General features: G+C 38.5%; 3 protein-coding genes across 6 annotated transcripts; 2 read left to right on the forward strand and 1 right to left on the reverse strand.

Annotated features, from left to right (window-relative positions):
• Sf3b5 (splicing factor 3b subunit 5) lies at positions 1-2,548 on the reverse strand. Its single transcript, XM_019051978.2, has 2 exons — positions 2,408-2,548; positions 1-539 (listed from the first exon to the last, which is right to left on the reverse strand). Exon 2 carries the CDS (start codon positions 535-537, stop codon positions 280-282), a length of 258 nt encoding a protein of 85 aa, XP_018907523.1. The 5' UTR covers positions 538-539; positions 2,408-2,548; the 3' UTR covers positions 1-279.
• Positions 2,544-26,572, forward strand: LOC109037367 (NIF3-like protein 1). Of its 4 annotated transcripts, none has more exons than XM_019051974.2 (7): positions 2,544-2,658; positions 5,957-6,341; positions 7,104-7,212; positions 8,421-8,568; positions 11,008-11,122; positions 12,170-12,311; positions 26,189-26,572. In XM_019051974.2, exons 2-7 carry the CDS (start codon positions 6,084-6,086, stop codon positions 26,470-26,472), a joined length of 1,056 nt encoding a protein of 351 aa, XP_018907519.2. In that variant the 5' UTR covers positions 2,544-2,658; positions 5,957-6,083; the 3' UTR covers positions 26,473-26,572. The 4 variants fall into 4 exon arrangements, with proteins under 4 accessions (XP_018907519.2, XP_018907517.2, XP_018907518.2 ...); XM_019051972.2 differs by having other exon boundaries at positions 2,557-2,658; positions 5,895-6,341; XM_019051973.2 differs by lacking the exon at positions 2,544-2,658 and adding an exon at positions 2,742-2,760 and having other exon boundaries at positions 5,895-6,341.
• On the forward strand, positions 2,708-5,656 carry Ciao1 (cytosolic iron-sulfur assembly component 1). The gene is made up of 2 exons (XM_019051977.2): positions 2,708-2,847; positions 4,637-5,656. The coding sequence occupies exon 2, from the start codon at positions 4,640-4,642 to the stop codon at positions 5,654-5,656; it is 1,017 nt and encodes a 338-aa protein (XP_018907522.1). The 5' UTR covers positions 2,708-2,847; positions 4,637-4,639.
• Positions 26,573-27,425: the final 853 nt, after the last annotated feature.

Genomic DNA, 27,425 nt, shown 5'->3' on the forward strand with positions numbered 1-27,425 from the left:
TTTCAGTGTAAAATATATATTTTTGTGATTTTTACTTTGTTCTCAGTGAAAAATGTTAAACTATTAATGATTACTGATTTAGTTGGTGGGGTCGTGAATATTACATAAGAACTTACTGCTGGAAATTTATTTGAAATCAAAGGAATGACAGAATCACGTTGGGAAAGCTTTCTTTTTTGCTCCTTATAGACTGAGAGAAAAGGTAATTTTCATTTACACTGATGACAGTAAAAAAAATTATTTACAATACATACAATTTAGCTTTGTGAATAATACAGATTATTCTTCCAATTTTTCTGGAGGAGGTCCACATGGTTGTAACATTTTCTCCATTAGATTAAATCGAACTCTGGCTTTGGTTTCATTTTCACAAATAGCAAAATAATTGAGCAAATCATAGTGACCTAGATAAGAGGAAAACGAGTCCCGATGCTGATTGACAAGCCATTCAAATTTGGTTGTGTCTGCATGTCCAGTCCCAATATATTTAGATTGCAAATGCTCCAACTGACTGTGAATATTGTATCTGTCGCCCATTTCTGTGGACAAGAGGAAATATTTTAAGTGTTAGCGATCATCATTCAGGAGAATTATGACAAAATTTCAAAATTCACAACACGTAAAGAACACAGAATACTTTTCTTTACATAAAAATCAAAGCATGTTCTTAAGAAAGATATTCCTAAATTACTTTTGGTGCTTCTGGATAAGGGTGCAGATTTTGAGCTGCTTTAAGAGTGTCTTTCATTTCAAATCTTACAAATGGGCCAGTTGCACTCGTCACAGGATCAAGTTTAGATGATTTCAGATTACAGATCAGCAAAAAATAATGAGATCTTGCCAAACACCAAGTTTCCACAACCAATAATGTAAAAGGTAATGCCCTTCAAAGACCACTGCATATGACATCATCTACTACAGAGGTGCATACCACGGTTTCATCCTTATTTTAAGTGGAGCAACCAGTTGTGAACATGTTACTAATTGTTTGAAGAATAAGAACATATTACTAATTGATGGATCCAAGGTGAAACAAACCAAGGCATGTACTACCGCGATGGATAATGCCATGCACCAGACTTTTTGAAGGGATATCCCCGTCAACATGGGACACAGAAACTAGGCGTGGGGACAGATATTTTATTTTGCTAGGTAATCTATAAGCTAAAACTATCAAAACGCAATCTTGTAACTAATGCAAAATTCCCATTCTTGTTGACGCTACATTTAAAAGAGTAGCTCATTAACTTCCTCTCTTGGTTTTCTGTAAACGCAGTTATTGACCTTTGCATCTAATGTGACCATTTATTCCAAGAAGAGTCTTGCTTTTGTTACTTATTCGGAATTTTGAATTCTTTTAGTCCGGATTGATTTCTTAAGCTCACACACAGGTGCCAAGGATTGGGAGTCCAGTTATTGGGCGGACTCAAGGGCTTGAGCAATCTGAAGTCCAGGAGCTACGCAACGGCAGGTTTGGGTGTACTTTCCGTCAGCTGCGGGCGGATGTTAGACTAGAGGTATGAGATGGTTAAAAATAAATTTGGCAGGCTAGCCATTCAAACTCCAGTCTGCCCATGGACTAACCTAACTGCCACTTTCACTTTCTGAGTCCTGAGTCCGAGTCTCTGAGGGCTCGACTCATGATGCCAATAAAATCCCTGGCACCCAAGTAGCAGTGATTGAGATAATTAGCAATTTTATCGGTTGGTTATCGGTATTACATCGATGGCAATATATCAAGATATTTTCGAATTAAAAATCGCAATATATGGCGATTAAATCGCAATCTTTGGTTTGATAAAATCGTGATCAATTTTTGTCGATAAAATTGAGATTAAATCGCCATTTTTATTTCGAAAATATCGTGATAAATTGTGGGGCGATACAAGCGCAATTTTATCGTGATAAGATCGCGGATAATTGCTCAGATGTTGATGATCCGGGCACATTTAATCACCGATAAAATCGCGATATAAAGTGATTTTACCATTGAGAAATGCTACTTGGGCAGGGGATCCTCTTTAGGGCTAATAAGTAAAAATCTGCCAAGCTTTCGGACCTAGTGGAGGCAATATAATGCACGCCAGTTCGACCACGCCAAGAACCTGGGACAAATCACATTCTTGATAAAGGTCGAGTTGCCAGAGGGTCTTAAAACGGAAGACCTTTGTCTGGCTATGATGGCTTGTTTCTGAAAGTGAGCCACGACTAAAAATATAGCCATCCCTGATGTACGGCTTCTTACCTAATTTCTCTCTTTCACAACAGTTCATGCAAAATTAGGTGTAGTAACGCACAATTTAGATGAGCAGAAAAAGTGGAGTCATGACGTTTTGCGCGACAACAAAATGCATATTTTACTGCACTCACGAAGAACAATGAATACAGAATTTCTTAAAGGACTTACCAACAAATTTTACAAGCTTTCTTCTAGCAAATCGAGTAAATCGTGCAGTCTGCAGTTTCGAAATGAAAAAACACTAATAATGGTCAGTCAAGCAAGATACGTCGGGGACTGGCTTCCCTGCTTCCGGCTGTGTTATTATTTGGTTTGAAATTTTGTATTGCTTTTTGTAGGTTATGTTATGAATTACTCATGAGCTCACGTGAGTGGAAGTGATAGGAGTAATTGGCGAAATTCTAATTCGAACTTCGAAGGTAAAAGAAGATTATAATCGCTCTTCTTCACAGTCAAGTCAAATCAAGAGAATTGTGCAACGAATTCAATTCGCATGTACAATTTTTCCTTTCGTATATCTGGTATTCTGTCTCCATTGATTTGTTTGTCTGTACTTGTTACTTGATAAGTGATTTATCAGCTTCATTTTCACCTTTTTTGCTGAGTATGTAAGTATTAATCTCTCATAAGTAGTCATTTTTTTAAGTCTACTTTGGACACCTGTATTAAATTAGCACTGGAGTGTGGACTAATTCATAAGAACACTCAGCTATGCAGGGGTATCGAAAGAAGATAGCTTGGATTCAGGCACATGGCCTCTCAAGAGGTTCAAGTTTACTTCAGCAGTGTAGCCAAGATAAATAATAGTGAAAGTTAGATAATTGTAACACAGCTTAGAGTGGTTAGGTCTATAGCCTATCATTCATTGTATACTGTAAAATTCCAAATGATACCGAGGCAGCAGTTCAAAGCTTGAAGCGTAGAAACAGGGAATGGGAGTAGAATGCCGTCCAAGTTAGGTGGCGCTGTTGCCAGCCTTCAACATAATTCAATTCTGACCTTTTTCATTAATGCAAATTTGTATCCAATGTTCTTGAGCGTCTTGGAATGTGTTCCGTATCGCAAACAAACTGAGCATCAATATTTTTCATAATCGGCTTTTTCATTTTACCCCACAATCATGAGTCTTCATCCAAGGACCCTTTAGCTAGCCCCTAGTTCAATTTTATTTTGTAGCATAAGAAGATTGGTAAGTAAAAGAATAAAAATGGATCTACCGCATTCAACATCTGCGCTACCATCATGTTCTTCTCACCTGGCAGTCATTCAGCAATCTGTATCTGCACCCTGATGAATTAAACTATGACAGTCTGACAAGGCAAGACATAGCCCTATCTTAACCATGAAATATATTGCATTTCGATATCTTATGGGGTTGCTTTAAACTTTCAATAATTGGCTCGCTGTATCCCAAGTATCTGTTATTAGGCTGTGGCTCTCATCTGATTCATCAGTATCCAAGAGTTTTCTAGTGACAGGGACCAAGATCCATCCATATAGGTCAGTCATTGCGCAGATTTCCCTGCTCGGGGTAAGCCCCATTCCATTGGCTAGTGACGTCAGCATTACTACCGCGAAAACCAGAAAATTCGGAAACAATGCTTTTCTTTCGGGAGAGAGCAACTTTTTCTTAACGAGTCATATAAATTTCTTACTTTTACATCCTTTGAAACTTTCTGAGTGTCGAAAGAAACGTTTAGACATTAGCATCCAGGGTTTCGATTTTGCCGTATTTGTGTTCCTTCATTTTTACAGTTTACTCTGCATCAGCCATTTTTACACGCGAATCTATACCACTAGATGGCCTGTTACATTGCTGACTTCAAAAATCATTTAAAAATATAAAAACGCAAATTCAGCTGAATTTAAACCCTGGACGCTAATGTCTAAATGTTCTTTTCGACACTCAGAAAGTTTCAAAGGATTTAAAAGTAAGAAATTTAACTGATTCATTAAGAAAAATTTGCTCTCTCCCATAAGAAAAGCATTGCTTCCGACATTTCTGGTTTTCACGGCAGTAATGCTGACGTCATGCGCAGAAGATTCTTATTTCGGTTTCGGAAATGACTGACCTATATGGATAGATCTTGACAGGGACCCTAAGTGCAAGACTGGAGTCTGGGGTGGAGCAAGAGATGAAGATTTGGTAGTTCTCTGAAGGGTTTTGGGAGGGGGGCTATGGTAGTAAGGTGCTGGATAGTGCCGTAAAATGCTGTGGAAGAGACGCTTGTGTATCTAAAAGATCAAATACTTAATGTATACCAAGGCACCTCAACTATCTCTTGTACAAATGATTGCTTGTACAATTAACTTCAAATTTGAATTGAACTCACTGCTTCTCTTAATTTTCTTTTGTTTCAATTTACTTATTTTTTTGTTTTTTTATTTTTTTTTCAGTTCATGGAAGGGTTGGAGTTTGTACAAGCATTATGTGGACACATAGGACGAGTGTGGAATGTTAGCTGGCATCCCCAGGGCAACTTACTCGCTTCCTGTGGAGAAGACAAAATTATTAGACTGTGGGGCAAAGAGACTTTCGGAAAAAAATGGGTAGCAAAAACAATGCTTACAGATGGACATCAACGTACAATTAGACAAGTCTCATGGTCACCATGCGGAAATTATTTAGCATCAGCGAGCTTTGACGCCACAACTGCCATTTGGGATAAAAAATCGGGTGAATTCGAATGCAATGCTACTTTGGAAGGTCATGAAAATGAGGTGAAATCTGTTGCCTGGTCCAAATCTGGGCAGCTCTTATCCACTTGTAGTAGAGATAAAACTGTTTGGGTCTGGGATAAAGCAGATGATGATGAATACGAATGTTCAGCTGTTATAAATGCACATACACAAGATGTTAAAAAAGTATTGTGGCATCCTCTCGAAGATATTCTAGTTTCAACCAGTTATGATAACAGTGTAAAAATTTTTAAAGAAGACCCTGTAGACAACGACTGGATTTGTGTTGCCACTCTCTCATCTCACACATCCACCGTATGGAGTGCTGCTTTTGATAAAACTGGAAAAAGACTAGCTACCTGCAGCGATGACTGCACAGTGAAAATCTGGCAAGAATACTTGCCTGGAAATTCAGTGGGAATAGCCACATCCACTAATGAACCTGTCTGGAAATGTGTATGTACTCTTTCAGGGTATCATACACGCACAATTTATGATATATCTTGGTGTCATACAACTGATCTGATTGCCACTGCTTGTGGAGATGATGTAATTAGAGTGTTCAAAGAAGATAGAGATTCAAACATTAATGAACCATCTTTTAGCCTAGTTGCAACCTGTGATCGAGCTCATTCGCAGGATGTAAATTCCGTAGCTTGGAATCCAGTCGTTCCCGGATTACTTGCCTCCGCTAGTGATGATGGTGCAGTCAAACTATGGCAATTCAATGAAATTTGATGTGAAGTGGTGAAAAAAAAAAACTATTCTTTATATTCCAGATAATTGATTGTTTTTTTTTTTATTTTTTATTTTTAAGCCAAAAGTACTCAGCCATTTCAGTGCTTTTTGATCTTTTGTGGAAATGATGTTAGCATTCGAACTTAATTATTCTGAAGTGTTGTTTTTTCGCATTTTTCATAGGTTATTTCATATTTGTCTAATTTAATTTTTTTTTTCTCTCCTTGTGCGGCTCAAGTTGTTAGACGTAATGAGAGGACTCCTGTTACCCTCCCGTTGGTATTTTGGTTTTGTTTCCAGCACCTGTTTGATCAAAGAACAAGTCAAAGGTAGAGTTAAAAAATTTACAGTTTTCAACAAACCACAAACTTTTAATTATTCTTCCTCAACTGGAATCAAGGGCGCTTTAAGCACTCATTGTGATAACATGTATCGTCACCCAACTTTATCGGAAGTGGTCAAGCAATTAGAAGAATTTGCACCTTTGTCATTGGCTGAACCCTGGGATAATGTGGGACTTTTACTGGAGCCTGCTGAGTCCAAACGAATCGAAACGATTTTTTTTACAAATGATCTGACTGAACTTGTTCTAGAAGAAGCGATAGAGCAGTCTGCAGATTTGATTATATCTTACCATCCACCTCTTTTCAAAGCTCTCAAGAGGATAACTCAAAAGACTTGGAAAGTAAGTATCACTCCATTTTGAAAAGTTCCTTTTTTTTCTCACTTTTGTTTACTTAAAAACCCAAAAGATACACTGTTGACATAGGCCACAACTGATGGAAATTAACAGAAAGTTTCTCTTTCAACTTGCAAATAGCAAATCCCTCCTTTGAGTGGAAAAATTGTAACTCTTAGAAATACTATTAGTGATTAGATTTTTATGATGTTTCGGTGCCTACCTCTCTGAAGAAAGGCGTGAATCCAAACACCTAACCATAGCTTACCCTGAGTCTAGATCTTTTAATTACTGTAAAATTTACTTTATTTAGACAATGGTCATTTCAGAGCTGAATGCTGTCAAAAGATCTCCATAACTCAGAGGTTTTATACCTTTGAAGTGTGATAATATGTTGAGAAGGGCAATTTCATTAGGTCAAAAGCAGAGTGCTGTTGGCCTACATTAAATGAAAAGAAAATGAAATGAAAAAGCCTCAATATTTTATTTCCTCATGCCATCTCTCAATTCTTCTGAAAGCGAATTTAAAACAATGTGAAGAAACAATGTGTTTTAAACAATGTGAGATTGGCTTTTTATCGTTGTTCAATTTTTTTAATTGTATCGCAAGATGTCTTTTGGAGTGTGCAGGTTAAGGTCAAGAACTTAAAAATTTTAATTTTTTCCTCAGTTCAAATTGCATGTTCATGGAAATTTTTGGTTAAATCAGAATCACGGAACAGTGGAAGTTGCTTTTTTTATTCCCCTTATGCATTTCATTTTTCATAGGAAAGAATAGTTTCAAAATGTCTGAAGGAGGGAATAGCTGTTTACTCTCCTCACACCTGCTGGGACACAGTCTATGGAGGAGTGAATGATTGGCTTTTATCAGGACTACGTAAGTTAATTTTATTTTCATTGACTCTTTTTCTGTTTCTCTTTTCATAAAAATATTCAAATGGTTTTTACAATAGATCTGTTAGTGGCATTCCATTCAACTTATCCTTTCTCTCTCTCTAATATATTTCTCAGCCCGTATTCAAATGACAAGGAAAGAAAAAATAAAAAAACATCTTGATTCTTTCAGTTTTGAAAAATAATGAAAGTTCCTCTGAATTGAGCTTTCAAAATTGATGTGCCAAAACATCCTCTAATTTTTCAAAAATTCGTCTATTTGGAATATGCTCCTTACATTTCTCCACACAATTCTAAAATTCCACAGAATGAAGAAATAATGAACTATATGAGAGTTACAGCCTTTAAATTTTAGTAAGGTAGATTATATAATGTTGTTTCAAGTATGGCAAATCAAGAATTTCTTTTTCTTCTGAATTGTTTCTCTGTCTTCTTGGCTCCACAATTTCCTCAGATACTTGGTACATATACAAAATATTACTCATAATCTCTTCGCAATAGGGCAGATTTACCCATTAGACATGAATATAATTTTGATTTTTTGACACTTCTCAAGCTGTTTCAGTCTTCAGTTTTTTTAATGTGGTATTAACTGTTCGTAGATATTTCAGGGTCACCATGAATGGAAAAGATGTGTGTTTTCTTAAAAGTCAGGACATTTTCTTGTAATTGGTCAGAGAAGAACTGGGAAAGTCAGGGAATTTCAATTCTAAACTGTAACCATCCTTTTACTTGACTGTTTTTTTTTTTTTGGATAGGACCACTTGTTCAAGAGACATCCATTCTTAAGTAGCTATCACACGTATAGTCCCTGACTGTATACAGTTGACAGTGTGTGCATGCGTAGAGAATGTACCATTAGCATTGGGCCACTGCCGACTGTCCATTTAGACCGTGAATTTTATTGATTGTACAGTCGGACTGTACGTGCGGTTGCTGCTTTATGATCTACGATTCTCTTCTTTACTGTTTAAAAACAAAATCTCTTTATTATTCAGGTAAAAATGAGCACAGACTCAACATACTTGTAAAAATTGAATCAGTGTAATTGTAAGCAAGGGAGACATCATGGACCGTTCTGAAATATAATATTATATTCAAGTTTTTGTTAATTTTTCAGGGTGATTTGGTCTCTAATTTTCAATAAAAAGGGCTTAGGATGATTTATTCACTGTATTTTATTTTTTTCAGCTGCAGGGATTTCTACACCCATTATCCCCAACAAAACTCATAGCTCCAGTGACTTTCAGCTTCAGCTGAAACTGAACACCTTACTTCGGGACGATGACAATTATTTAGCCATTAAAAAATTCGTTACCAGTCATCCAGGATCTAGTAGGTATGGTATCTCACATTAATTTCATAATTATTAAGCAGACATCGCCAGCGGTCAGTGGTTAAGAGGTGCCTCTGCTCGTCAGCCTGCCTCACCACCTGTACCAATTTAAGAATTGATTTTTAAGGTTGACAATTCCATATTTCCCATTTCATATGGGGAATCAATGGATTTATAATTAGGTTTATTTGACTCACTATTAAATGAATGAATGAACCTGACACATCAGGAACTGGTTGACACGCATGTAATTTTACTAATAAAATCAATTTTAAAGGTTGAAAATTTATTAAATTGTTTTATTTTATTGATTTTTTGTAATTTTATATGGAAAATCAATGATTTTTTATTTGGATTGAAGTAGGTTATTTTCAATTTGTGAAGAAATTAATGCATTCCTTGGGCATTGGCTTTTTCTGTAAAGTAAAAAAAATTACTTTAACAAACTAATTACTTTGTTCATCGTTAAAATTGATTCTTTGAGTAAAACTACTTGAGAATCAACAATACCAACATGCTCTATTCAAGCTGGCAATTTCTTATTGCAAGCTGCAAATTGGCAATGACTTATTCATGTTCCAGAAACCTCAGATTTTCCATTCACAATTGCCAAAAATCAATGCACCTTTACTTATTGTCTTGTCTACCATAAAGTTTTGTTCTACTTGTAAAAATTCAAAGTAATGGGCCTGTTGCAAACTTGAGCTAGAGCTAAAAGAAGAATCGTTTCCTACAGAAAATGGCTCAATAATCACAATGAGCACATCAGGAAAGTCTGAAATCTATACTATAAGCTCCAAGACCTCCTAATTTTGCGAAACTGGTGACGCTTAGTTCCAGCGTTCTACCGGGCCGATTTTCATGATTTTTGCGGCTATCGACGGGCAATTGTCTCTAGATAAGCCAACTCTTTTCAGATTTTCAAAATATGGCCCAGGTTTTTTTATAGTACGTGGTAAAGTTGCGAATTCTCCCATTTAAACAATGTAAATTTATACTTTTTGTCATAGTTCGTTTGAGCGTTCTACCGGGCCGATTTCCATGATTCTTGCGTAAATCGACAGGTAATAGGCCCTAGATGAGCCCGCTGTAATCAGATTTTGGAAAAAGGACCCAGGTTTCTTTAAAATCATGTTATAAAAGTGAGTGAGTTTACAGAATGCTCCGGTACTGCTACCGCTATGCGCGGGAGGATGCGCAGTGGTCGAGGAGGTTGCGCAGTAGATGGGTAGCCTGCGCATCAGCTCTACACTTATCTATACAAGATTCGCACCATCGTTTTCATGTGGAGCGGTGGCCGTGTCGTCTAAGACGTCGATTGCGTCCACTTTGAACTCGGTTGGGGTTCGATCCCCGACCCCTGAGAGCCTAAATATTACCTGACTATCATTGTTCATTGTTTTACTGCAATATTTCATCAAGCAGTCATTCCAAAACGCGTCCTTTTAATTTTAAAGTAATTTTAAGTAAAGTTTAAAATTAAAGTATACCTCATATCGTAATTTTTTAGGGGAAAAATAAAACTAACACTGATAGGAGGGTAAAAATAGGGCCGCAAAGCAGCCCATTGATGGCGCGGAGCGCCTTCAGGGGGTTGGGCCGCGTAGCGGCCAGGGGGTGTAGCCCCCTAGTACACCTCTAACTTCATAATGTGCATAAGTAATATGCGGATTTTAAGCTTCCCGCCACTCAAACCATATTACAGGTGAACATTTTGTAAGGGGAGTCGTTCTATCTAACCCTCGTGGGCTAGAATGCTAGGCAATATTCAACATGGTCGACACCATCCTGGCAAAACACAAGTGCCAAGACGGGATTTTATCAACTGGTATGTTTATATCTCTCCGCCTTTTTCTTGCATTGATAAAGACCATGGCGCTTCCTCATATTGGCACTCGGAAGCATTAGCCATGGTGAATATTGTGTAGCATCCCAGTGCAAAAGGGTTTGATGGAACAACTCTTCTTCTGGAACGTTCACCTGTGCTGTAGTATCGTTTTTGAGGCGAGAAGCTTTAAAAAACGTGTATTACCCAGGCAGATTGTGAAGTTAGGAGTGCATTTCAGACTTTCCCGATGAGCTCATCGTGATTTCTGAGCCATTTTCTGTAGGGAGGAACTCTTTTTTTTGCTTTAGCTGAAGTTTGCAACAGGTCTATAGGTATGCTTATTACGTTCAAACAGCAATAATAACCCCATTATATCATCAATTCAATAAAAGAAGGAAAAAATTAGATGGGAATTTGACCCTCTTGCAATATCAATAAAAAATCGATAATGATCTCTGCATCGCCAATAAAAACTGCAAACTGGATTGAAATAATCTAATTCTGAATTTTGCGTATTCAGTAATTGAATCCCAAGCAGCCAAAATAATGTGTATTTGTAATTCAATTAATATGAAAAAGGGCTAACCATTTTTCTTTTCTCCTCCTTTTTTCAGGTTAATTTCTGATGCTGAGGGGAAGTTAGAGTCAGTTCTCATATCCGAAGCACTACTTGAGAGTTTTGAAGAGGAAACTAACTTTCCCAGTTATACGAGTTCAACAGCACCGAAGGTAAGATAATTCTATCGCACCTTTTTTCTTCTTTTATCTTCAAAACACAGCCCAAAAACTTTTGAATTTCATTTTTGGTGTGTTTAAAATGTGCTCGTAAATGTTAAGTGCGTTTTTCACCCTTTTCTTTGATTGCCAAAAAGCTTAAGAATCCTAGCTGAAGTTTGAGCTATAGTTATGTTAAGCTAAGCTTATTCTCAGCTATATCAAGCTATGTGTTTAAGGTGTATTTTCTGTAGCCTAAAATGCAACTTTTTCTCTGCGCATAGGACGTCACGGCTATGTTTCGTTGATTACAATTGCACTATTAGAGTCAGTGCAGCTCACCATGAGTTTTTGAGTCAGTGCTAAAAGTAGGAAGATTTTTGTTAGAGGGTAGGAGTTATGACATTCGGTTAAAGTTTTTTACTTTTTAAATTTTTTTTTAACTGTGCTAGAATGAATATCTAAAGACTTAATGCAGTGAGCAGCCTCCTGTTTCATTCAATCACTCTCTCTCCAACATGAATAAGTCTACTCTGTGTCATAGCTCATGAATGGCCACAGGGCCAACTAGGAAGTTGGTCATAAAATTTAATTTTCTAAATTCTATGGCAACCCTGCAACTCTACTTTTATGAGCTACTAAATCTCTTTGTAGAAGCAAAAAATTTGAGTATTACCTCTATTACAAAAGTTGCAAGCATTCGTAACCGAATAACTCACAGGCACTGGCATATGGCTAAATGGACGAATGTCCTGTAATAAATGTCTGTGGGCAAGTTTCCGTGAACCTACTTTCTTGGAGGCTTAAGTTTTGTACTGCGGAAGATAACCACAGGGAATTCATCCGAGAAGAACACAACAATAGATACAGCATCTTTTATAGAAGCTAAGAAGGGCAGCTTGTTTGAATCATTGAATTTGATAGTTGGCGTAAATGCTATATGTATTCCTTCCTGAAAAAGTAGAAAAACTCATCTGGAAAATTTGAGCCCTCAAATAAAGTTTGGTGCGAATGAAAATATTGATTTTTCTCATTTTGTTCAATTTTTTTTTTTTAATTCAGGAGTTAAGCTCTGATGGAGGCACTGGAAGAATTCTTCAGTTGACTAATCCTGTCACTATTCAAGAAATTGTCGATCGTGTAAAGGACCATTGTGGTTTGCATGAGGGTATACAAGTTGGACTTGGAGTAAATCACTCTCTAGGTATTTATATATCATATCTAGTGTTTATTTTTTTGTTTTTTTTATCCACTTAATTAGTAGGTAAAGAGGTGTTACCAACAGGGTTGCAGAAAATGCCCAAAATGTGGAAGGAAGGAATATTTTGGGGGGCCAAAAGTCGAAAATCAAAGGAAAACAGAAGAAAAACATCATCTTGTTTAAGATCGGTGGGAAATTTTGTTGAAAACTGATGAGAAAAATGTGAAAAAAACTTCAGCGGGGCGATTATTGACGCTCAGTCGATTGCGTGACATGACAAAGCGGCGACATAGAGTCGATGTCATTTCAATAATCGCCCCGCTGGTGGGCGCGTGAAAATGTGGAAGCATGGAAGATTCTGTACCCCTGGTTACTAATGAATGGCTGATACGATAACCTGTAAAATGTCATTAATCAGTTTCATCAGTTCCACCTAGGAAATATTGTATGTATTTTTATTTTGATATCTCCCATAACCGGAGGGCAAATAGTTCATGCAAAAATTGAAAGAGAATAGAATGGACAGGCGAAATCTTGTTTGTATGTACATAGCAGAGTTGGGCGAAAAATTGACGCAATTAAATCGACTAACATTTCGATTGACCGAATAATTTGGGTATTAAAGTTGGCAACTAATCCGGAGACAAATAATTTAATCAATCGCCCCCCGGCAATTGACGAATAAATCGAGTGAGAAAATCGGCAACTAATTCGAAAAAAATAAATCGTCAATTGTCCCAAGACAATTGACGAATAATTCGAATTCTTAAATTTGGCAACTAATGTGAAAGGAAATAAGTTGATCAATCGCCGCATGACGATTGACGAATAAATCGGGGTTTTTAAACCGGCAACTAACCTAGCAGCAAATTAATCGTCAATCGTGCCATGACAATTGACGAATAATTCGAATTTAAATAATTGTCAATCGTCTCCTACGATTGAAGCAACCTTATGAGGATTCCCGTGGGAGTTTTCGGGAATTTTTCGGGAACGGAAAATTTTCTCGGGAACCGTCGTTCCCGTTACGTAACTTACTCGGGAATCTTCGATCCCGTCTCGTATCGGATGCATGAGAATAATATCGATGGATGTGAGATGATTCTGATTTCAATACCGCCATACTCCATGGCATGCTTGCGCCATGGGCACCATGGCACGCCGGCCGGCCACCGACCGACCGCGTTTCTTATCTCCCCTCAAAGCGTCCTTTCCTGGAGTCCGCCTCACATTCTCATTCAGCCTTCAATCGTGGGATCATTTTATACCTTTTTGACCGTTTGGAATCGTTTTGTTGTGAGAAGAGTTACAGTGCCTCCTCGCGTGGAACGAAACCAAAGAGGCGGACGACGGCGGGGACGGGATGAGAGACTTTCCCGAAAAATTTTCGCGGGAACCCTCGTTTCCATTACGTAGCTTATCAACCTCATCCAGGAATCATTGATCCCGCTTCGGGTGAAAATAATATCGATGGATGTCAGCTAGATGATTCGGACATCAATACCGCCATCGGCCATACTGCGTTGCGTACTTGCGTACCTGCTTCGCGCCGCCGCGCCGCCCGCCCGCGCCGGCCGGCCTTCCTTGCCGCGTCTGTTATCTCCCTTCATAGCTTCCCTTCCTGAAATCTGTCTCACATTCTCTTTCAGTCGGGCGTACATTTTACACCTTTTTGACTGATTGCGTTGGACTGGTTTTGTTGTGAGAAGAGTAACAGTGCCGTCGCGTGAACCGAAACCTAGGTGAAACGGCACCTTATTATCCGGAGTTCCGGGCAAGTCGGCTCACTCACACCCGGTCCCCCCTCCTGGTCCACGCTTGCCGGCTTCTCTTATCCTCATTCACTTTGTTTTCCTTATATTGATTTTGTTTTCCCTCGATCACGGATACCTTTTCGATCGAGTGTCAACTCTGTCACCTTCGTACCTTCGTCCATCGATCGCATCGCTCGCGCCCCTCAGATTTCCGTTCGCTCCCTGCCCATTCCGTTTCTCTCTGACTCCCTCATCCTCATACTAATGAACTCGCCGCAGTTACTTCTCACGCATGAGTTTTGCATTCTTGATTGCCACCCTCACTTTTAGAATCTTGTCTGATAATGCCGGATTTTGCCTTACAATATTTTCGACCGCTTCAGTTTTAATTTTAAAAATTGTTTTCTCTAAAACAGGAGAGGTAACCGTTTCTTGCGCGGCATCTTCGGCTCCGCGAACCCCCCCTCCCCATTTTACGGTGTCTTTGGATAAATCTTTTTGTAGAAAGGACTCTGATAATTAAAGCAGACGTGCCCCGAACTTTTTAAGGAACATGGTGTTCCACAAGTCCCGCTCCCCCCCCCCACTCTAACTTTTGAACGGTCACAGATAGAAAAACGAAACTTTGAGAATGTCTCTATCTCCAAGAGGGTGATATTTTAGGATGGGGGCTAACATTTTTGCCCCTCCCTCAGGAAGGGCGGGGGGCCCCAACTTTTTTTTTCAAATGGTAACCCCTATCTTGTCATGGACAGAATAGGATGGAGACGCGTCGCCTTGGAGGCCAAAGCCCACCCCGGGCTGTAGCGCCATTAGTAAGTAAGTAAGTAATCCCTATCTTGTGATACATCATTAAAAAGCGCATTAAAAATTAAGAATTTTGGCGCAAACCGCAGAGCAATATCTTGATTTCTATCCGAATTGTGATAGGTCAATGGTCAAATTTGACCTATTTTCAAAAAATCATAACTCCGGCTCAAATTATCGTAAAGAAAAAAATAAAACGGGAAAATTTACCAAATTGTGTTCGCTTTTAAGAAAAAATCACAGAAATCACTTCGAACTAATTTTAAAGGGGGGGGGGGAGGTCGGACCCCAAATACGTCAATTTATAGGTCATTCGATTTTCCCACGGAATGAGCCAATTTCCCCTAACTTTGCCTCAACATTATCTCAGTAAGGTCAAAATCAGTTCAACATTACGTTTGCAAGTCCCCAAATTTCAAGATGAGTTCAAATAAACAAAATTTAAGGTGATTAAATTTGACCGTTTAAATTTCGTTTATTTGAACTTATCCCGAAATTTGGGGACTTGCAAACGCAATGTTGAACTGGTTTTGACCTTACTGAGATAATGTTGAGGCAAAGTTAGGGGAAATTGGCTCATTCCGTGGGAAAATCGAATGACCTATGAATTGACGTACTTGGGGGTCCGACCTCCCCCCCCCCCCTTTCAAAATTAGTTCGAAGTGATTTCTGTGATTTTTTCTTAAAAGCGAACACAATTTGGTAAATTTTCCCGTTTTATTTTTTTCTTTACGATAATTTGAGCCGGAGTTATGATTTTTTGAAAATAGGTCAAATTTGACCATTGACCTATCACAACTCGGATAGAAATCAAGATATTGATCTGCGGTTTGCGCCAAAATTCTTAATTTGTAATGCGCTTTTCAATGATGTATCACCAGATAGGAGTTACCATTTGAAAAAAAGAGAGTTGGGGGCCCCCCGCCCTTCCTGAGAGAGAGGCAAAAATGTTGACCCCTCCCCCCTAAAATATCGTCCTCTTTGAGATAGAGACATTCCCAAAGTTTCGTTTTTCTATCTGTGACCGTTCAAAAGTTAGAGGGGGGGAGGGGGAGCTGGACTTTTGAAACACCATGTATTAAAAACTCCTTACAAAGTTCGGGACATCTCTGCTCTGATTATTAAAGTCAAAAGTTAGAAGGGGGGAGCAGGACTTTTGGAACACCCTGTATACATGTGGCTCTGTACTTCCTGACGGAGATCGGAAATTATTTTTGGAAAGATTATTAGACTCCGAAAAATACATCTATATAATCATCTCCCCCCCCCCCTCATCACATGTCCCAGCATCATGCGCTCTCAACAGTTATACTAGAACAATCAGAATCTTTGGTCTTGTTTAAACGTATGCTTTTGCCCTTCTTTCAACAATACTTAAACAGAGGCGGAGAATGTATATAGAATGTGCGAATATACGGGATACACTGTTTCAACTTCTGAGCCGCTTGTATCTTCAGAGTTGAGGGCGAACTTAATTCTTCACTCCCGTTTTCAATTAATCAGATCTGATGGCAAGATGAGGGAGGGGGGGGGGGGCTACATTCTCTCTTTTGCATTTATCTAAATGCCAATATCAGAATTGTTTTCTCCGGGGAGAATCGAGTAAAGGTTACCGAACGTTTCACTGAGGAGGTCAGTAAAAAACTAAAAGTTAAAAATTGAAATGACTTGATTTTCAGACTCTAGCTACACTAAAATGCAGGATACGACAATTTCAACTCCCGAACCGGTCGGAATGCATTCGCAGGGTTGCAAGTTTAATCAATTTCCAAATCGCCTCTCTGTTCCCTGACTTTTCTCTGTAGTTTTAATAAAGAGTTGCAAAATCAGGAGGTAAGCGCAAGGAGCCGTCATCCAATGCTCAAAAATAGTAGAGAGAAGAGACTTAAAGTAAGACCACACTTAATCAAGACCTTTCACCAGATTTCATCCGTAAAATATTGTAAAAAAAGAGTTGTATAAGATCGAAATCTTAACTGTTCTCCGAGGAGCCTCCTTGAGTAGGGGAGGATAATTGCGTAATACCTACTGCCCTTCTCGATTACAAACGCTACCGCTTGTCCTATCTCTAAACCTACCGCACGCCAATTAAAAGGGTCTCTGGAGGTGCCAAATGCCTCAGAACATTTTTGGCTGCATCTTGAGGGACTTTCCACGGCTAAAATACATATAGTATTTTTAAAGAAAACACGCACAAACGAAAAAGATTCTAAAAGGCAGGAAGAACCAAAAATGTTGCTATTGTTGCCTTCTTAAAGATCCTCCTTGAGCAGGTTTTCAGTGGTGCCTCAAAAAATTTTGAGACGACTGCAGCCTGATGAATAGCTAGAATTGTCAAATACCGTCATTTTAAACAACTACTAGGACTTTATTAGTTTTAATTCTTGAAGAAAAGCGCGAACCAAAGCACGGAATATTTAAGTAACTTCCCTAGAATATGTAGAGGGGTAACCTAAAGTTGTCTCCACTTGTGCTAACTGGTGCGATTTTTTTTAAAATGAAGGTTTGTAGGAGAAACCGATATATTTTTATGAAAAATAGGTAGGTATCCAGCTGCTACCTCGAGTAGAATGAATCAGGATGGCTCGGAAAAAAATTGTAATTTGAGGGCTACAGTGCTCATGGAGTTTTCTAAAAAGTGGCACAGGCAAGAACTCTGAGTGCCAATTTTATGATACAGGAGAGGATCAAAACGCTATAGAAATCAGCATTTTATAGGTCAGAAAATACCTATTAGAATACTTACACAGTTTACGACGCTGTCAAAGTGTCTTAATTTTGGCGCGTATACGTAGTATACCGCCTTTGCGATCGTTTCGAACCCTGCTCGATACAATAACCGAGTCCCTTAGTTCCTTACCGAAAAGTGACTACCGCGAACTTCTGAGATTTTCCAAAGCGTGTAAAAAGTTTATTTATCCGTCAATAATTATGATTTAAAGTTGCTTCTCATTCTGGGGCTCTCTAGTTTATGTGCAGTGAATACCAAGAGTCTACGTTACTTGGTTTTCTTAAAAAAAGCCTAAGAGTACGACGCGCTGATTCAAAATATGCATATATAAGCAGAATCAAGCGAACTGATTCGAGGATGGCTGAGCAGGTCGGCACTCTCGGAATGAGAATTTAACTCCTCCGTTTTGTTCAAAACGTTGCTTTGACAGATCTGTAACCTCGGTTATACTTTTCAAAAGTTGGTACCCGTGCTCTGATAGTGCTGTTCATCTGACAACAATGTCAGTGTCAGCTGATAATAATATTTTTTTCATATGAGGTTAATAAAAAGTTTTCAGTCAGTCTTTGACATCCTGAATAATTGTCTTGGTATTTATTTACTAATTTTACAGAATTATATTTTATTTCTTATTACATCCTCTTTGACATCCTGAATAATTGTCTTGGTATTTATTTACTAATTTTACAGAATTATATTTTATTTCTTATTAAAACTAAGAAATACAGTGCAATCTGTGTAAGTGCAATCTGTGATGAGCCTCGAGACTCATTAGACCATTAGCTAAACGTGGCTCATACAGGAATCCACTTACCCCTCTCTTCCCCACGCTCCTGATCACTGCGTCGGCGTCTCGACGAACAATAGCTAATGACGGTCGCCAAGCTAGACCGGGATCCTCAGCCCCTCGCCCAATTACTTACGCTTCATTAACCATTTCACCGTCACGCTAGGATTCGCCCAATTTTCAAAAAAAATTGTTTCGCGAGTTTTTAGCAATTTTTTCCTTACTTTCCGTTGAAACACGAATTAAAAGAGGTCTCATTCATAAAAATCGGCCAAATAGAAGAGAAGTTACAGTATTCGAAATCCGAAGAAATCAACAAAACTTCTCCAAACAAAAAATAAAATGAAGGGGGAAAAAAAGAAATGTATAAATTACAATTTAATATGATTGACCTCAGAATGTGACAAGCAATTCAATTATAAAAAGGAGAAAAAATTGAGTGAAATTACAAAAAATTAGCCTCTTGCAAGGGGCTTCCTTGTATGAGTTTTGACCTGAAGACAAGTAAATCCCGTTACATTATTAAAACGAAATTGACTCCATAGTTTAATGCCTTAGTTTCTTGAATACGATTATTTTAAAAAAAAATAATCGAAAATTTATACCAGCAATTTTACCCATGGGGTGATTTCCTGAGAGCTGATAATATCACGAATTTCTCATAGAGCCCTTCAAAAATGGCTTGCTTTTTGGGCAGCCGATTCGGCCATCAAACCGGGGTTTAAATGGAAGCTGATAATAACACAAAGCTCTGAGAAAAATTTTGAGATGAGTATAGGAACGGTTTGTAAATTACGAGGAGAGGCGGGCATTCTGTTCAGCATATCGATACATAAGTATTTTCACACGTAGAATTTAATTTTCACGTCAGGGAGTCGACATATTTTGATTTTTGCATGAAAAGACGTTTAAAATAAAAAAATCAAGACATATTTAATACAATTGCATTTATATCGAGTAAATCTCTTTTCAATAATATAACGGGATTTACAATACCGGTGATTTGGGTATTTTAGCCCCAAAATACCTTTAAATCGACTTTATCTTCTAGGAGTTCGACAGAATTTTTCCTTTCTTCGCTTAAATTTTTCCGTAGCACTTTTCTTCAAGAATCTGATAAAATTTTGCTTGAGGCAGATCAAAAAACTTAAATTTGTTCGAATAGCTTTCTAGATTCACAATACACGGTCTCGTCAAGGTGCGTCGTTGACCTTGCACTGTTGGATCGTGAATTCTCTTGTTGTGCTGCTTGCCTTTTTTGAAATCTCTGTAAATGAAAACTAAAGGGGTTGATATGTGCGAGTTAATGACGCGCCTTATCAACACATTGTGTTGGAGTTCACTGCTTGTTTTTTTTTTTCAATTATACTAGGTGTAGTTTATGATCTATACATTATCAATTTTCACTCGAAAAAAAATTTTCCCCCAAGTTCAGAAAAACGAATTTTTACTAGTCAGAGCAGGGGTGCCCCAAATTCATTAAAGAGTTTTTGAATACTCGCAGCTCTGCTCTTTCCAATGATGAAGCAAAATGATCTTTGGAGAGAAATTTAGAATCCAAAATATGCATATTTATAAGAGGGAGTACTCGTGGAGATCAGGGAAAACTTGAATCACCTATAAAAGTCAAGGAATTGGAAAACAATTTGGAGAGTCAGGGAAATTCTCAAGGCTGCGGCTTAGCAGCTGAAACCTCCGTTGCACGCCGGTACCGCACGTCAGCCTTGCCGAGTTTTCCAGAATTTTTTCCCGTAAAGCGAGTGTCTAGGGCTCTGAATACAAGATTTGTGCGCTAGTTCAACATGAGGGGATCTAAATATTAACACCTTATCTGCTCTTAGTGGCGGATTCAGGGAGGGGAGGGGATAATGGCACCCCCCCCCCCCTTGGTCGAAAAAGGTAAAAAAAGGAGGAAAATTTGCTTGGTAAAGGTAAAATTGCTTGGGAGGTAGGGGAAGAAAAATTGCCCCTAGAAATTTACTGAAACGGTTTGTTTCCAAGAAACATTGTTTACTTTAATGATCCTATGCATTTTTGTCCATTTTTTACTAATACTGAACACCAAAGACATGAGGGGCTTGGAAGACAAGGCAAATAAGAGCAATTTTTGAAAAATGTAAGACGTTAATGATGTCAAGTAAAACTAGTTTTCATGCATATTTTGTGAAAAATTCCTTACCAAATTCAAATTTTTAAGCATCAAAAAGTCTATTTAAACTTTCTTTCCGCCATAAGGATCTATAATGTTTTGACATTTCAAACACGTTTACCGAGATAGTAAAAACTACACTGATACGCCCTGTCGTCCAAGCCCCACAATAAGCAATATGGTACAATAAAATTATGCTAAAAGAGGTATTATTCGTAAATCTTCAACTTTCAAACAATGCACCAAGTACATGTTAAAACTGCTTGAAATTCACTCTGGCAGAGTCTATTTTGATAGAATTTTCAGGGGAGGCCTCCCGGTATCCCTTGCTTTGAGGAACGTCCCCTCGGACCCCCCCCCCCTCCTCCACTCGACATTAGCAAATCCTCCCCCCTTCCGAATAACTCTGGATCTGCTATGGTCTGATCTTGATTATTGTTATCCACCCTCTCTTCTAATTTTTCTTATTCAGGCATAGAATCATTTACAATATTTCTAGGCATGACAATTTTCCTGTTTGGGTTATTTGCAAGTATCAACCCTATGCATACATTTGCAGTGCTTCAAAGTTTTCATCATTATTTTTAAAGTAACCTTTTCCTTTTTCTTCTGTAAAAATTCAAGGAAATGTCAAAGAATTTCAGCGCCAGATTTTTTAATGGGACAGTCCCATTTCTGTCGCTGAGAATTTTTTGAATCGTATAAGTTTGCTGAAAAACCATGTTTCTGCGTTTAAAACAGGATAGAAATTGTCAAACTGCGCAGTTTCGCAGTCACAGATATATCTTAAAATTTTTAGAGAGACACCCCCCCCCCCCCCCACTTCTTGTGTAGGCAGTAATACATTCGAAGCATCAGTCAGTTTTTTTTATTTTTTATGAAACACGGGAGGTGGGAACGGGGGCAGTAATAGATGGCAAAGATCGGGATGGTCGCAACTCATGAGGCGCTAGAACGGTGCGCGGCAACAGCCGAGACCATTCGTTTTTACAAAGAAAATTTGATAGTGAGCTTCAGTTGAACAGTGGCGTGGGATCTTGAATGAGGAAGGAGACGTGGACGGCAAGAGTGAGAATAAATAACTAAAGATAGTCGGCAGTACCGTCACCGAGAGTCCGAGAAGAGCTTCGGTCGAACGGTGGAGTGGATGAAGATTTCGAATGAGGAAGGGGATGGAGGCAGCAAGGATGAGGAAGGGACTAGGTATAGTCGGCAGTAGCAGTACCGTCACTGAGATAAAAGGCTCATGAAACAATAGCGAGGCAAGGAGCACTGGAACACGGCAGGGGTCAAATCAAATACCGGACTGAAGAAAACTCTAAATTCTGTGATACATATGAGGAGAACTGAACGGGGGCGAGATAAGGACGGCTCGACGTACGAGGGTGTGCGTGAATGCATGCAATACGGGGGCCGACCATAGAGTTTGGATTCGATCGACATGAATCGATAGAAAAATAAAAACGTGAACCGATCGACGTGATTAATCGACAAAATGCGATCGATTCACGGGTTCGTCGACCGGTTCACGTTTTTATTTTTCGATCAATTTATGTTGATCGAATCGACACTGGTTTTTTAATAATTTGTCGATCGAATCGACACTGGTTTTTTAATAATTTGTCGATCGAATCGATGTAGATAGATTCACGTCGATCGATTCACGTTTTTAATTTTTGATCGATTCATGTCGATCGAATCCATACCTACTCCGTATTGAGATTGGGAGGTAGAGCAATGGACATCTGATACGTCACAAATAATTAGTTACTAAATAATGGAGTGAATGCGATAACCGAATGTTGAATCAAAATTGATCGATCGCCTTGATAAAGTAACTGAAATAAATAGACGAGAATCGAGACATGGTCTTTTCATGGTTTGCATGGTTAAATTATTTTTTTGTTGTGGGAGGGGGGGGGGGCGAGTACATGGAATGATTTTCGGTAATTCTAAGTAAAAAAAACACATGGTAATAGTATAATTAAGAGACAGAGCTGCTACACTACGATACTTAATGCCGGTGCTTTTATTTCGATCAAAACGGGGGAAAATTATTGTGATCCATATGAAAATCCATCTGCAATTATTTGCTAAAGATGGCAAATCTTGTTTCAACATTACAAATTAACATCCTAATCGTAGCGGCATTCGGAGCGAAACGGCGTTTCGATCGAAACGATGTTTCAAAGCGAAACAGGTCTTTGAACGATGATCGAAAAAATCGATCGATCGTTTCGGGGACAGGCCTACTTGCATGAGAATGAGAGTTTGTAATTTTTGTGAAAACACGGTGACAACTTTTACATATGATTTTTAAAGAAAATCTGACGTCAAATTCGGATTCAGCGCATCAAAATCGCAAGGGCTGATAGTTTTGAGTGTATTTAATATCTAAATGGGAAGCCGTAATGATATTAGATCACCGAAAAGTGAACTGGAATCATGACGCGACGGGCTAAGGTGACGGTGAAAAGACGGTTGACTCCACACTCGGACAAAAGGAAAAGGCAACCGTGTATCGTGTGTAGTGATCGAAGGCAAAGCAACGATGAGGAAAACAAGGTGAGACCGGGATCCGGCGAGCGGGACTGGCCGGGCTTGCCGGGACGGGTACAGGGTACAGGTGAGCGAGCGCCGGCCGAGCGGGTCGTAGCGCATAGTGAATACCGTGCCCGAAAAGATAAGACCTGACGCGATTGAGGCGCAGGGATGCCAATGTGGTCGTGGTTGACAGGAGGAGGCCACTGTCACTTAAAACACAACCAGTTCAATGCAAACGGTCAAAAAGGTCTAAAAACGGGCGTACGACTGAACGTCTGGCGGACTCCGTGGAGGGAAACATGGAAGCTAAAGGGAGATAAGAGACGCGGTCGGCGGCTGATGGCGCCGCCGCGCCAGCGCGAAGCAGATGCTTAACGCAGTGAGGGTTCGATAGCCGAGGAAATTTAAATTCATCTATTTTATTATCACCAGACTCTGAATTCACCAAGGTCCCCAGAAAATTTAGGTGCCGGGAATTCCCGAGAAAATATTTCGGGAACGTCCCCCTCTGTAAGCAAGTAATCTAATCACTGCGAGAGTGGATCAATCGCCAGTAATCGGAATGCATTTGAGAGTGGATATTATTTCAACTGTAAATTTGTTTCCAGGAAAGAAAGAAAGAAAAAAAAAAAAAAAAAAAAAAAAAAAAAAATGCATTAATTGCTCGCTAAAACTAACGAATTATTTGGTCCCGATTATTTTTTTAAACTAACGACTCACTGCTGACAACTAACGAATTATTCGGTTCCAATTAGTTGTCGAATTGACAAATTATTCGGCCCGATTAAATTGTAGATTTGACAACCACGAATTAATCGTTAGTTGTTTCCGACGATTGACGAATAATTCGGCCCCTATTAGTTGTCGGATTGACGACCTACGAATAATTTGGTCAGTTGTCAGTTGAGAACTAACGAATTATTCGGTCCCGATTAGTTTACCAAATAATTAGTAGACAAATTATTTTTCAATCGGCGCGCACAATTAGACAATTTATTTGGTCTCGATTATTTCACCAAATAATCAGGAGACGAATTATTTGTCAATCGGCATTCACGATTGAACAAATTATTCGTTTTTGGACGAATAATTTTAAAATAATTTTTTCCCAACACTGGTACATAGTATTGTATCAAGATATTTTTCAACTCAGAGGAAAGCTCAAATGATTAGCAGATGGTACCAGAGAGGATTTTTCCTTGGTGCATTAATTGCAAGTCCTGTCCTTTCTTAGGCAGATATGACAATAAATGAAAAGATTAGTTTTTATTTTACAGTTGGCTTTATGCAAATGTTTCATAATTGAATCAATGGAACAGTTAGCTGGATCGCTGATTTGGATAGGAGTGTCCTCCTATAAAGGATCTTGCACACTCCTTATGAGAATGTGTGCCTGGTTTTCCAATTTTTTATTGCATTAAATCTGTGTATGGATGGATGCTGATCTAAAGTCAACCTTGCGCCAACTCTCTACAAGCCACCGTTTTCGCACAATCCGCAATTGAGGTTTCCACAATTCCGGAAAAGCTGGCTGTAATGAAGGAAAAACGCAGAGTGTATCTGTCTGATTAGGATGAGCAGGGCTTCTACTTCTTGGAAAATCCGGGAAAACAGGGAAAACCCAGGGAATAGAATTTTGAGGGAAAACACAGGGAATTCGACGGCTATTCTGGAATTTTCGCTTTTTCAAAATCCGCGGGTGTCATCAATTCGCGCATAATCAATCCAATAGAAATACTGCAGCAGTGCTCTCTTGCGGAGTGCGTCCAAAGCTTTTTTGCGTCAGTGGCGTGGTCTGGAGTCGAGTGTTCCCAAAAATTTTTAGGAAAAAGAATCAGTGATTTCTTAGTTGCAATTTCTATCCACAATTACCAGCGCACACTGATTTCTTAGATTAATAAACATAATAAAAACTTGTGTTAGAGTCAGGCTAAATGGGACTTAAATTGTTGATTTTTCAATTTTCGATGCTAAAAGCTTTCTAATACTTACTCTCATGAACATTGGGTCAAAAGTTACATTATGAATGAGCGTATAAAATGTATATATCTTATGTGATATCTTATGAGCGTTTGAAATGGATAACTTCAAAGGCTAGCAACAGTGCCAGCAAACTTGAACTATGTATTTCTCAAGTTTGCATATTATCGGTCCCCAACTTTGAAATACTCTCGTACAGTCAATTTTTTAAAGTTCTTTATGCCAAATTCTGCAGAATTAATCCCTCTGAGCCATGGTAGAGTTATCTCACTTTTTTCTTTTTTTCGATTTTAGTCCCATTTTGCCTGACTCAATCACAGTTTTTTGACAGTTGTTCAGATGACGAAAAATCACTATTTATCAGATTACATGAAGCAGTCAAAAATTATCATGAAATGTCTGTGAGGCATGGTTTTTAAAAGTGTATTTATCTACACATTAATACAATCCAATATTTTTTAGAATAGGACTGTGGGGTAGTGAAGTTGAACGAGAAATTTAGGAGGCAAGAGTAGCGTCTATAAGTTGTCAGCTATCAGAGCCTCGGGTTAGTGATTGTTTTTCACCTCTGTGTCGGATGAGTTGTCATAGAGAATTACTTTAGGATGCCATCACTCAGGGAAAATACAGGGTAAACCCAGGGAATTTGAAAGTTGAAATGAAGTAGAAACCCTCGATGAGAGACAGAGAGGGGAAGGAACTGATCTGGTCGGTGAAAAAAAAAGGTATGCAGAATCCGAGATAAGACTACCACTTGGAGGCTGATCATCATGTGCCGAAACGCACCGTGACTATTTCGCCGCACTACCTTCATTTTATTGAATTAATTATCGAAACTTCAACTGGGGATTGTGCAAAAACGGTGGCTCGTAGAAAGTTGGTGCAATGATGACTTCTGATCAGCATCCACAGAAGAGGTTGATGTAGTGAAAAAATTGGAAATCGAATCAGGCACTTATTTCCATACGGAGTGTGCGGGGTCCTTTGAAGTAAGTTTACTTTTGAAAATTGCACCGAACAACCTCAAATGTTAATTAAATTATTACTATTTTTAAACTTGTCTAGTTTTGTCACCAAGGTATTTGTATTTTCAATTCCATTATTGGTTTGTAAATATGTTTATTCTAGATTCCGAAGTGACTAAAATTGCAGCCTGTGCTGGATCTGGGTCATCCGTCCTCAACGGCATACCAGCAGATGTATACTTGACAGGGGAGATGTCTCATCATGATGTTTTAGAGGCCAGCCATAACAACGTCTCAGTAATTTTAACCCATCATAGTAATTCCGAACGAGGCTTCCTGGACATTTTCTCTCCAAAATTAGCCGATGCACTACATGCCAAAGGGCTATATAGGCCAAGGACATGTGTCTCCGAAAAGGATTGTGATCCTCTCACGATCACGTCATGAACTGTCTTTTAAGAGCACTTATTATTTTAAGATATGGTATCAAAGAAAAAACTCTTTATTTTTTTTTATTTTTTATCATAAATGTGCTATTTTCACCATATTTATGTTCTCTTTTCTTACATTCGTCCTCATTGTTTTTGAATTTTATCTTCAAAATTCTTTTCTAGGATAATAATTTATTCTCCCATTCTCAATCAAACAGAGATGCCTTAACAGTGCTAGAAGACTGAAGGGGAAGAATGGGTCAGAAATTAAGCACTGCAATTTAGGTATGTTTTCTCACCAAAATTACTTATCAGTACCCCAGAGTCATAAGGTACGTAAGTCCATTTGAGTAATTTCAAGATAGAGAATTGCGTGTCGACCCCATCGATTCCCATGTAAATCGCAAATTTTTAAATTCCGTTTCTTATGATTGGCGTAAGGTGCGACGACTAAATTTTCCACACACACGTTATCGGAGTTTTCCTAAATGCCAACAACTCGATATTTCCAATGATGTGAGGTACCTTCTGGCTCTTGGATACTGATATGTACAACATGGTAGACCCATCAAAACTTTCCAATCTTGTCCTATAAGTAAGAAATCAGCGCTTTCTGTTCAATCATTTCAATCCTCTGGCTAATCCTGAAAATGAAAGTCTCTAGGACTGATATTGGACACTCAACTCACTCCAGTAAGTTTTAAAATGAAAGAGTTCTTTTTTTATTCTCTGTTTTTTTGACAAGTTTACAGCTATGCAAATTTCTTCAAAGGAGAATAAAAGTAAAGAAAAACCAAAGTTCAATTCTTTGGTAGATGATACGTTTGTTTTCAACAATTGATTTGACTTGCTTTGTTGCTTTGCGTTGTCTGGTTTTCTTGCGAGAGGGAAGTTGAAACCTCTAACTCTAATGTCAAAAATCAACGATAATCTCTCTTTCTATTTTATGTTAATAATTCGAGTATATTA

This window comes from Bemisia tabaci, chromosome 5 (assembly GCF_918797505.1).
Source record: "Bemisia tabaci chromosome 5, PGI_BMITA_v3".
Lineage (NCBI taxonomy): Eukaryota > Metazoa > Arthropoda > Insecta > Hemiptera > Aleyrodidae > Bemisia > Bemisia tabaci.

Excerpts from the sequence above, each read along its gene's own strand:
- Sf3b5 (XM_019051978.2), bottom strand. The coding sequence starts at position 537 with ATGGGCGACAGATACAATATTCACAGTCAGTTGGAGCATTTGCAATCT.
- Ciao1 (XM_019051977.2), top strand. The coding sequence starts at position 4,640 with ATGGAAGGGTTGGAGTTTGTACAAGCATTATGTGGACACATAGGACGA.
- LOC109037367 (XM_019051972.2), top strand. The coding sequence starts at position 5,907 with ATGAGAGGACTCCTGTTACCCTCCCGTTGGTATTTTGGTTTTGTTTCC. Across the intron at positions 6,342-7,103 it reads TAACTCAAAAGACTTGGAAA|GAAAGAATAGTTTCAAAATG; the intron begins GTAAGTATCACT and ends CATTTTTCATAG. Across the intron at positions 8,569-11,007 it reads AGTCATCCAGGATCTAGTAG|GTTAATTTCTGATGCTGAGG; the intron begins GTATGGTATCTC and ends TCCTTTTTTCAG.